The sequence below is a fragment of the Hippocampus comes genome, unplaced genomic scaffold (genome assembly GCF_001891065.2).
Source record: "Hippocampus comes isolate QL1 unplaced genomic scaffold, H_comes_QL1_v1.1 scaffold168, whole genome shotgun sequence".
Lineage (NCBI taxonomy): Eukaryota > Metazoa > Chordata > Actinopteri > Syngnathiformes > Syngnathidae > Hippocampus > Hippocampus comes.
In genome coordinates, this window is record NW_017805955.1 from 1,221,725 (window position 1) to 1,232,617 (window position 10,893).

At 49.1% G+C, this 10,893-nt stretch overlaps 2 protein-coding genes across 2 annotated transcripts in view; one reads left to right on the forward strand and one right to left on the reverse strand.

Moving 5' to 3' along the window:
* LOC109528176 (dynactin subunit 1-like) overlaps window positions 1–5,471 on the forward strand; it is a 19,336-nt gene extending 13,865 nt beyond the window's left edge. The window contains 14 exon segments of the mRNA XM_019890537.1: window positions 39–343; window positions 839–907; window positions 1,025–1,237; window positions 1,322–1,483; window positions 1,566–1,697; window positions 1,784–1,912; window positions 2,236–2,378; window positions 2,470–2,612; window positions 2,841–2,852; window positions 3,246–3,367; window positions 3,435–3,615; window positions 4,277–4,350; window positions 4,416–4,505; window positions 4,750–5,471. Of these exon segments, the coding sequence (XP_019746096.1) occupies window positions 39–343; window positions 839–907; window positions 1,025–1,237; window positions 1,322–1,483; window positions 1,566–1,697; window positions 1,784–1,912; window positions 2,236–2,378; window positions 2,470–2,612; window positions 2,841–2,852; window positions 3,246–3,367; window positions 3,435–3,615; window positions 4,277–4,350; window positions 4,416–4,505; window positions 4,750–4,890 (1,916 nt within the window). The 3' untranslated portion in view covers window positions 4,891–5,471.
* A 46-nt stretch (window positions 5,472–5,517) lies between these two features.
* alms1 (ALMS1 centrosome and basal body associated protein) lies at window positions 5,518–10,651 on the reverse strand. The gene is made up of 13 exons (XM_019890536.1): window positions 10,434–10,651; window positions 10,088–10,126; window positions 9,415–9,522; window positions 8,991–9,131; window positions 8,596–8,807; window positions 7,777–8,055; window positions 7,502–7,592; window positions 7,215–7,370; window positions 6,594–6,817; window positions 6,299–6,392; window positions 6,025–6,082; window positions 5,842–5,941; window positions 5,518–5,596 (listed from the first exon to the last, which is right to left on the reverse strand). Exons 1-13 carry the CDS (start codon window positions 10,459–10,461, stop codon window positions 5,537–5,539), a joined length of 1,590 nt encoding a protein of 529 aa, XP_019746095.1. The 5' UTR covers window positions 10,462–10,651; the 3' UTR covers window positions 5,518–5,536.
* Window positions 10,652–10,893: the final 242 nt, after the last annotated feature.

A 10,893-nucleotide genomic window follows, 5' to 3' on the forward strand; every position in this document is an offset into this window, starting at 1 on the left:
TACACAAATACGAGCGGTACGTGGCGGCAAACTGGAAGCGAGGCGGCGCGCTTTCACCCACCTGGGCTGGAAAATCCGTTTCCTTCACTTGAATGCGACGGCCACGCCGTTTGTCTTGTGAGGATTGATTCAAACGTCATCTGTGATTCCAAACGATGCGCGCGTGTGCTTCAGAGCGCTGTGCGAGTGCGGCGTGGAGGCGTACAAGAAGATGGGCTCTCTGTACCCGGAGATGAGCGTCCACGAGCGCTCGCTGGACTTCCTCATCCAGTTGCTGCACAAGGACCAGCTGGACGAGACGGTCAACGTGGAGGCGCTCACCAAGGCCATCAAGTACTACCAGGTGACGCCGGCCGCTCGACTGAAATTCTTCCATCGTCTTGACTTTTGCAAAAGTTGAAGTGAGAATTTGGTGCTCGCATTGTTAAAACTTTTCTGCTTTGAAATTTCTCAGGTTTATTTTCAAAATGATGTCTTGTATTTGCCATACTTTTGACTTTTTTTAAAATCAACATTTATTTTTGTCATGTCATCACTTCCCTCCAAAATCACAAATTCATTGCGTAAGATTGTCTTGAAAAAATAACCAGTGAAGAAGATCTTGTAAAATTTTGACCCCCAAGAATTTTTTTTTTTGGAGGGGGTAAACTCACAAATTATTCTTGGTATGTGATGACCCCTTTCCCTAAAATTACAAAATGTAATAATGATTGTTTAAATTTTTGCTTTCGATGACGAAAGATCACGGAAGCAAGAGTTTCTTGACAGGGTATTACAATCAGCATTTTTTTTTTTTTTAAATGTCGGTCAACGTCTTCTTCTCATTGTGTCATTCCAGCAACTGTACAGCATCCACCTGTCAGAGCAGGACGAGGACTGCACCATGCAGCTGGCCGACCACATCCGAGTAAGAACTCCCCCCCCCCAACCCCTCCCCCAAAAAAAAAAACCCAAAAAAAAAAACCCAACCCCCACGTGGCATTTCTTTCCTGCCGCTGACGGCGCCCGCGTTGGGGTGGCTTAGTTCACGCAGAGCGCGCTGGACTGCATGTGGGTGGAGGCGGGCCGCCTGCGGGCCTTCCTGCACGCCGGCCAGGAGAAGGCCCAGCTGGCCGTGCTGCTCAAGGACCTGGAGACGTCCTGCGGGGACGTGCGGCAGTTCTGCAAGAAGATCCGCCGCCGCATGCCCGGCACCGACGCGCCCGGCATCCCCTCGGCGCTCGCCTTCGGCCCGCAGGTGTGAGCCGCCGCGCCGGCGAATCCGGAACCTCCGAGTTTGTTCCGCTGGCCAGCGGTCTTACGGACACGCGTGTGCTCGCAGGTGTCGGAGACGCTGCGCGAGTGCCGCAAGCAGCTGACGTGGGCGGTGGCGCTGCTGCAGGAGGTGGCGGCGGCCGGCGCGCAGATGATGTCGCCGCTGGCCGAGCAGGAGGGGCTGGCGGCCGCCAAGCTGGAGGACGTGGCCTTCAAGGCCGCCGAGCAGGTCCAGCGCGCCGCAAAAACGTTCTTCTCAAAAATGACGAGAGTTCCTTCAATTGGATAGAGATGTGATTTTTGTCCTTCAGATTTACGGGCATCCGGGCGCGAACCCGTACGAGTGTCTGCGGCAGTCGTGCTGCGTCGTCATCGCGACCATGAACAAGATGGCCACCGCCATGCAGGAGGGAGAGTACGACGCCGAGCGGCCTCGCCCGAAGGTGACTTGACTGGACAACTCGGGACATTTCTCTGTTTGGGATGAGCCGGTGAGATCCTTTTTTTATTTTTTCTTCTCTCCTTTCAGGTCGCGCCTCCCGCCGAGCTGCGGGCGGCAGCGCTCCGCGCGGAAATGACGGACGCGGAAGGTTTGGGGATGAAGCTGGAAGACAGGGAGACGGTCATCAAGGAGCTCAAGAAATCGCTCAAGATTAAGGTGACAACAAACGCTCGCGTCTACTTTTTATTTCGTCAAGGCGAAAATAAAAAGCACCCACAAATATGAAACAATATAAAATTTCCTCATGGAGAAAACAGCTTTTGTGTTTAAAAAAAAAATCTTGATTTAAAAAAACAAAACAAAACATTGTTTCCTTGTGTGGCGTGGGAGGGCTCAGGTTGTTGTTTTTCAAAAATGCATTTTTTTTTTTGGGGGGGGGGGTTCGGCTTCCACTTCGTGGAACTTTGACCAAATTCTGGTCATCCAGCTTTTAGCACGCTCCTGACATTTTTTACTTTTATTTTTTTTTTCCCCCTCAGGGCGAAGAATTGAGCGAGGCCAACGTGCGGCTGAGCCTGTTGGAGAAGAAGCTGGACAGTTCGTCCAAAGACGCCGACGAGCGCGTGGAGAAGATCCAAACCCTGCTTGACGAAGCCCACAACCTCCTCAAGAAGAAAGAGAAGTGAGTTGACATCACAGCGGGGGCTCGCGCCGCGCTCACGTCCGACCTGGCTCACTCACTCCGTCCGTCCGTCCGTGCCGTCCGCCCGCAGGGACTTCGAGGAGACGATGGACGCCCTGCAGGCCGACATCGACCAGCTGGAGGCCGAGAAGGCCGAGCTCAAGCAGCGCCTCGGTGGACAGGCTAAGACGGCCGGCGACAGCCCGCGGGGGAGCGGCCCGCTTGGGCTCCCGGGTAAGGAGGCGACGTTCGCCCCAAAAAAACGATTGGGCCAGAGATATATCCTGATCAGGAAAGCCACGGAAAATAGTTTGTTTCCCCCCCAAAAAATCGTTTGAATTAATGACGATGGCATTTTGCAAATGGACAATATTTTGCTGTGGCTGAAGGGTGGACTGCAGTTTTTCACATCAATTGTTTGTCCCCTTTCCTCCCCCCCAATCTCTCTCACAAAATGTGCAGAGGAGCAAAAAGGTAGCGACATGCAACACATGCATGCCACCCGCTTCCATTTTGCACGCCAATTCATTTCTGTTTTTCAGGCTTCTGAACTTTTTATTCGAGTTGTGTGTCCTCAATCACGTTGAGGGGAAAAAAAAAGATGCATTTTACAGAGAAAAAAAATCATTCCAAAATATCATACGACTGCAAAAGGAAGTCTGAATGCAAGTCTTTTGTCTTTTTCCTTTTTTTTTTTTTTTTGTTGTTCATCAGTCAAGAAAATCATCTTAACCAGACTTCAGTTGTATTTGTTCATTCCGCCAAGTCCAAATATTTCCGTGTTTTGTTTTTTTTGTTTTGATCGGAAGAGTTGTTCTCATTACCGTTCGACAATTGACGCGTGTCCCGCTGTGCCGCCGCCCGCAGCGAGCCTGTCGTGCGCGTCGGGCGCCGGCATCCAGGTGGTGGACTCGCCGCTGTTGACGCGTCAGCTGGAAGCTCAGCGACTTTGCATCAAGCAGCTGAAGAACCAAAACAACTGGCTGAAGGTAAAGCCGCAGGCCGCCCGGCCCGACAAAAGGCTCTTCTGAACGCCGTCCGCCGCCTCTCTCGCAGGCGGAGAAGATGCGCAGCCAGCTGGCGGCGCTGCCCCCGTTGCGCGTCACCAAGCTGCCGTCCGGGGACAGGCCCGCCCCGCTCTCCGGCGCCCTCTACAGGAAGACGGACCAACTACTGGAGACCCTGCTGCAGATGAGCGCCAACGTCAAAGTGGTCGACATCACTGGCAAATGTCCCGGTAAGTCACGTGATTGCTTATTTTCGGTGGCGTCGTCATTTTACAAGACTCGGTCATTTTTAAAGGAGGTGGGGGGAGTATTTTTCTAAACTTGTATCTTTCCGGCTCTACTTAATTAAAAAAAAAAAAAAAAAAGAATAAAAATCAACTTTTCAAGAACGTCAAAATCAGCAAAAAAGTTTTGGACCATATCAGTGAATTTCATTTTTCGAAGAACAAGTCCTATGTGCTTGAGAAAAGGTCAATTTTTTTTTCAAAACAAGCTTTTTTTTTTTTTGAGATCTAATGATTTTTTTTGGAAAGTAAATTAGAGTTTCTGGGTCAAAGTTTATTTATTTTGGGAAAAGTTGCATTTCTTTCAATTATTTATTGGAAAAAAATGTAATCATATTTAAGTTTTTTTTGTTTGTTTGTTTTTTTACCCCCAAGTTGTATTTAAAAAAATAATAATTTTGGGACTAACAAAACGCTGCTAATATTTGCATAACAAACCCAGCTGTCTCATTTTTATTGTTCTGGTGGTACAATTTTTTTGGGAAAGGTTATATGAATCCCAGTTCTGATGTCATTCTCGTAGTTTTAATTTGAATTTCAATGTCATTGAGCTGACTTAACGCATTGAACGAGTTGCGGCTCAAACCTCGAGTATTGATGGTTGCAGTGACACCGAGCGCTCAGCTTCTGGAGCAGACGGCGCGTTTGCAGTCGCTGCGAGATACGCTCGACAGGCTCAAGGTGAGCGCATGCAAACAACACGCACACACTGACACACACTCTCTCATGTTGCGCTTTGGTGCCAGGGCGAGGTGGCCGAACACGTGGTCAAGCAGCAGCCGGGCGCCCGGGTGCCGTCCGATTTTGCCACCTTCCCCGCCGCCTCCTTCGTCAAGGTCAGCACACACCAAGTACACTCAATTTGCCCTCTTTGTTGTTTTTGTTTTTTTTTAAATCTCCAACATGCATACAAAAACTTAAATGACCTTCAAAATGGCTCAAATAGGTCATGTATATAGTCCGTAAACTCGAAAAAAGTCATTGCAACTTTTTTTGAAAAACGTTTTCATCATCTTTCGTTTTGAAATGCATTCAAAAACAAGAGTCCAAGTGCGCCGAATGTTGCCGCGTGGGTTTCAGGCCAAGGAGGAGAACGGGGCCTCCTGCGTGCTGGTGGGCCGTGTGATGGTCCCGTGTCCTCGGGGTCAGGAGCAGGTCCACCGCGTGCTCCTGACGCAAAGTCAACTCCGCCATGTCCACGGCCTCCTCTTGCGCAACTGAGCCTCCTCTTCGGCTTTCTCATCCTCATCCTCACCCGGAAAAGACCCGACGGCTTCGCGGCACGTGTTCCACTTGGCTACTTGTGCGTGTTTGTTAAACCACACTACAAATGTGGATTTTTTTTTAAAATTTATTTTGTTTTTTATGTTGAAGCTAAGTTTGCACATCAAAGCAACAATACATCAAGTTTACTGTTCTAACAGCCTTTCTGTGAGTCTTCCGGTGTTACTGATGACACTCAATGCTCAGCGGCCACTGAGCTCTGAGGGTCGTCGACACGTAACACCGGAGCAGTCACAGAAAGGTATCCAAGCGGACGTCCTCATGCATTTTGCACTTTGTAAGAAAAAAAATGGAATTTATTGAATTGAAAGGCAGCACGGTAAGCAAGTTTGCGGTTCTAATGTCGGCTCTGGCCTTCCTGCGTGGCTGCTCTAAAATTATTTTTTTGTTGTTTTTAAATGTGATGCTTTTAATGTTGCGGTTTTTCTGTGTGTGTCGTGTGCGAGACGCTGATCAATAAAGTGTAGCTTGTCAACCCTCAGCCTTTCCTCAAAGTGTATTATTTTATTATAAATGCTGCAATTTTTTTTTTTGAATGACAGGGTCACAAGTTATGTTTTTTAAAAAAATCCATTGGCCAAAATCACCAGAGGTTTTCATACTGGACAGCCTTGCGGTTCTCCAGGCGACGTTTGGTGATTCTCTGCAAATACAAGATAAAGTTGGCACAGAAAGACGTCATGGGGGCGATGTTTTGTTTGTTTGTTTGTTTTTTTAACTTAGTCTTAATCTTGGCACTAAAAACTTTTTCAAGAACGTATTTCTTTCAATTAAAAAAAGCTTGTATTTAACATCATTTGTGCATAGAAAAAAAGTTTACAATTTTTTTTTTTTTGTGAGAAATTTGGACGTTTGGTGAGTGATGTTGATTTTGTCGTATTTATCCACCTTGTTGAAGATCTGCAGGTTGAGTCTGTTTAATCGCAGTTGCGTGTCCCTTCGCTCCATCTCCAACTTGCGGAGAACCTCCGGAAGTCCTTCGTACAGCCTGAACCACAAAACACTTTTGGCAGGCAAGAAAGAAACACCAAAACGAATGTTTGGAGGGGGCTGGGGGGGGGATTTTCTTACTGTTTGGTCCGCTGCTTCATTTCCTTCCTGGGCACCGCCCTCCTTGGCATGCCGCTGCCTGCAAGCGCACAAAAACGCCGCACATTACACTCACGGAGGCAGACCGCCACCAAAATTCAGAGTTTCACAACGAGAAGCAAAACAAGTTTTGTTTGAATGTAAAATTTGTTCCTCTTTTCAGATTTTTATCCAAACGTGCTTTTGTAAGCACAGAAATGAAAATAGCTGAAAAAAACATTTTCAAGCAGGCGTGTTGAAAAACTGATGCGGTGACCTGGCGGTGCCGCGTTCATCTTTCGCCCACTCAAGATTTGAACGCGTTGACGAGAGTGCGAGATGAAGTCGGGGCGTCGCGTGGCGAGAGCTTCCTGTAGGGGGCGCCACAAACACAACAACAGTGTTGCAGACGGAGCGCATTTCAGCATTTTGCAACTTTCAACATTTCAGACAGACCAAAGCTTCTGCCTTTTGTGTGTTTCACTTTACAAAAGGAATTTTCAAGTCCAAAAAAGGCCCAGAGGAAATGTTTGTTTGTTTGTTTTGGTACTTGCGAACATGTGAACTTGAACCTGCAGAGACGTGATTTGGTGGCAGCTTGCGGAGGATCCGGGATGGGCGACGTCGTCATCGTCATCGTCAAATTGTTGTCGCGGCCTGAGAGGTTGTCTTGCCGTTTTGGCCGCGGTGTCGTACCAAACGGTACTGGGCCCGGGTTGCGCCGCCTCCGCCTCGCCTTGCTCCTCGGGACGGTTCTCCTTGGACGAGTCATCCAGCGGGATGAACCACCACACCGCTGGAACGCCGCACAATGACGATGCCGTCGCAATTTAGAAAGAAAGGGGAGTGGAATTAATTGCAACTTTTTTTTTTTTTTTAAATATAGACACTTCAAAAATTGCTATTCTCCAACAAAATTATAACTTCTCATCAAATTTTTTTATTTCCTTTCTTCCAAAAAATGAATCGGAAATCCCCCGACAACTTTATGCTAATCAGACTTCAATTCTTAAAAAAAAAAAAAAAAGTCTGAAGAAAATGGAATTCCTGTTTTAAAAGAATACTGATTTTTTTTATGGAAAATTGCCTACATCTACTTGTTTTTTTTCTTTTTAAAGTATCACTCATTTCAAGTTTCTGGACTCAGCCTCGATTTGTCGAGAATGCTGAATCACCGAAACGCGCGCGCGTACCTTTGGGCAACCTGGGCGGCGTTCGGGTCTTCTTGTGCTTGAGGGAGGTCACGTGACCTTTGGGCACGCTCCTTCGTGCTCGTCCCGGGGGCGGGAACATGGTTCCCACGTCTCGTGTGCAAAGACGCGTCGCGTTGCACACGAACTCAACGTCACCTTGGAGGGGGAAAAAAAATATTTAAGTCAGTCTGTTTTTTTCTGCGTATAAATTTTGCACAGCATGACTTAGAAGCCCGAGTAGGTGAGAGTTCAATTCTTTTTTGAGTTTTTTTTTTTTTTTTGCTCGCCTGCTTGGACGCCTCTGCTAAGGAGCTTCTTGGAGGCGGTGTGCTGAGGCGTCTTGGCGAAGGAGCCCGTCGACGACGACTCGCCAGTCACCTGCCAAAGGCAACATCAAGTCACACCAACACAACAACACTTTGGCACCACCGAGTATTAGTGGCACACTAGAAAAATCCAAAATCACCTCTTTTTTGGGGGGAGTGAGAGAAAAAAAACTGAAAATGCAGTTTCACGATAATGTGACTTTTTCTCAGAAGAAAGCGACACACAGCAAACGTACGTTGGACGCCTCGGTGGCCGTGGTTTCGGATAGCGTGCCGTTGAAGCCCCGCCCCTCCCACTGCTCCCGTTGCTTGGCCACGTGGTCGTAGAGTTTGTGGAGGCGGGCCGAAGACTTGGAGATCTTTTGAAGGCTTTTGGGGGTCTTGGCGCTTTGGATGCGGTGGGCACCGAAGACCCGGACGAGGCGGTCCGTGTCCAGCGTGGACGTGGTGGTGCTGGACTCGTCTCTGTCGGCCGGACAAAGGCCGCAGGGGGCGCGCGCCTGCCGTGGCCACGCCTGCCGACCAAGAGGGGCAGAAAAGGTGCGGAAACGACAAACGGGAGGCAACCAAAATCAGAAAAGCTATTTTGATTTTTAGATGGGAAAAATAAGTTGTAATCTTCCAAGATAAAAGCGGTATTTTCAATTTTTAAAAAATAAGAGATTGAAGTGAAGAGAGAAAAAAAAACGGATGAGAATTTTCCCCCCCAAAAAAACAAAAAAACCATCATAGGATGATTTTTAAAAACGTTTTTAAGAGAAAAAAAATATATACTTTTGTGGAAAATATTTTTGGGGTAAAATTTTTGTCAAATGAGCTTTTTTCTGAAAGGAAAATTGACTGTTCTCGTTCAATTGGGGTTCTCCCGCTCCAATAAAATCAACGCTGTTTTCATTACGTCTAAAATCAAAACTTGACTCGCTAAAAAAAGGGAGCCAATTTTCTCCCCCAAAATCAAAGACGTCTTCCTTCAGAAAACAAACACTGACATTTTAGAGAAAAAAAAAAAAGACATTCGAGAATGTGATTCGTTTCCTGAAAAGAAGTGTTTGCACCTTCGGCGGCTCCGTCTCGCCGTACAGCGTCCGCGCGGGCGGCACGTCGGCGCCCCCGGTGGTGAGGATGAGATCAGACAGGCGCTGCAGCTGCTCCAGGAGCCACGCCTCCCTGCTCGCGAGCCCGGGGGGCAAACGGTTCCTGTCCCGCGGCGCACCAAAGCGCTCCATTGTGGGAGCTTCGTGCTGACTCGCATGAGGAAAGCGTCGATCTGAGGCCGCAGCGTTGGCCGGCAGCACAAACGCACACATAAACACATTATTTGCTGGGGGGGGGGGGGGGGGGGGGGGATGTTCGACTGCATGGAGGCGTTGGGAATGGGCCCCCGCCAGCTCTATGAGGGGGGGAAGAGGACGACGATGATGACGATGTGCGTGTGGCCTGGCCAGCTGACCCGGGAGCAGCAGCGGCGCGTGTGTGCGCCTCTTGCTGTAGATGCCCTCGGCGTGCTTGATGGCGACGCCGCGGTCCAGGCCCGGATCCTGCCGGCCCAGAACCTCGGCGCTGAACAGCGGCGGCACCGCGTCGTCCAAACCTGAGGACGCACACGCGGCGCTTTGTGGTCTCGCACCCTTTGTGGAGCGCATCAATAATGAAGCGGTGCCTGTTACAAAGCGGCAGCTGCCAAAGGTAAACGCAAGCCCCGCCCCCTTTTTTTTTTTTTTTTTTTTTTTAATTGATTAAGGGGCTAGTTGATTTCATTGAAGCAAAGGGACCAGGCTGGAAAGCCGATCCCGCTCAGAAAACGTTTCAACGCTTTGCTCGGCGACAACGTGACCGTTCCGGGCGAGCGAGCGAGCGGGCGAGCGTCGGCTTACCCGTGTGCGAGCTCTCCATGGTGGTGCACGAGGAGGACGCGTCGGCTTCGACGTGAGGCATGAAGAAGAGTTCGTTGGCGCCGCGAGGCTTGTAAGGACGCAGGCCGGGCGCCGCCACTGCCGCCGCTGATGCACGAGGGCCGCATTCGTCCCGCACTTGATCAACAAAATGACAAGTTTTTTTTTTTTTATGAAACATGGTAGAAACGCAGACTAGGAAAAAAAATATTTTCGAATTAAAGTCATTCATTTGCATTTTTATGATATTTCCAATGAGTAAATGACTCCAAACAAAGCAAATAGGTTCATTGTTTTACTGAGGTCACAACTTTTTATTTTTTTTTAAATAATAAATCAACTGACGAATGACTCACGACAAATTAATAATAATCATTTTTAAAATATCTCAATTTTTAATTGATTAAGGGGCTAGTTGATTTCATTGAAGCAAAGGGACCAGGCTGGAAAGCCGATCCCGCTCAGAAAACGTTTCAACGCTTTGCTCGGCGACAACGTGACCGTTCCGGGCGAGCGAGCGAGCGGGCGAGCGTCGGCTTACCCGTGTGCGAGCTCTCCATGGTGGTGCACGAGGAGGACGCGTCGGCTTCGACGTGAGGCATGAAGAAGAGTTCGTTGGCGCCGCGAGGCTTGTAAGGACGCAGGCCGGGCGCCGCCGCCGCCGCCGATGCGCGAGGGCCGCACTCGTCCCGCACTTGATCAACAAAATGACATGTTTTTTTTTTTTTCTGGGTCTCAATATCTCGACTTTTCATGTGTGTACCAATTTAAAAAACAAAAAAACAAAACGCAAAAAAGAAGTTTCAAAACTGAAAAGGTGTTCCACAAACATTTCGACAATTGTCACGTGTGCTTCATACTCATGTTGCAATGTTGCTTTTCTATTCAGACCAATCGAATCAATCAATATTAAAAAAAAAAAGACCTTTTCATATTTTCATACAAATCTTTGGATCATGTCTGCAAAAAAATGAAAAAAGGATGACAATGACGATCCTGACCTGGCGTTTCTGGTGTGTAGCTCCTCATCGCGTTGCCTGTGACGGGCAGATGATGAAGATAATGAGGAGGAGGAGGAGCAGGTGCAGGTCGAGCAGATGTCGGCTGTCTGCGCTCATCCCGCTTGGGCGGGGGGCCGGAGAGGCCGACGCCTTCATCCGTGCTGCTGACGGCGGGTGACGAGCGCCTCAGTGGGACAAATCTGTCGCCGGGGGCCCCCGCCGACCGCTGGCGGGACGCGTCCTCCTCCGCTTCAATCGCGTTGGCGCTCGCCTCTTCCGCCAAGGACGGCGTCCCGTTCGCGCCGATCCTACACGGTTCACGTGACAAAATTATTTTCGGAAAACGCTGAGTATTGAAAGGCACATTTGCGTACGAACCCCGCGTGCGGGTGGGACTCAGGTGGCGGCGGCGGGCAGGAGGCAGCGGGCCGCTTACGGGCGGCGATCGTGATGGACGTGT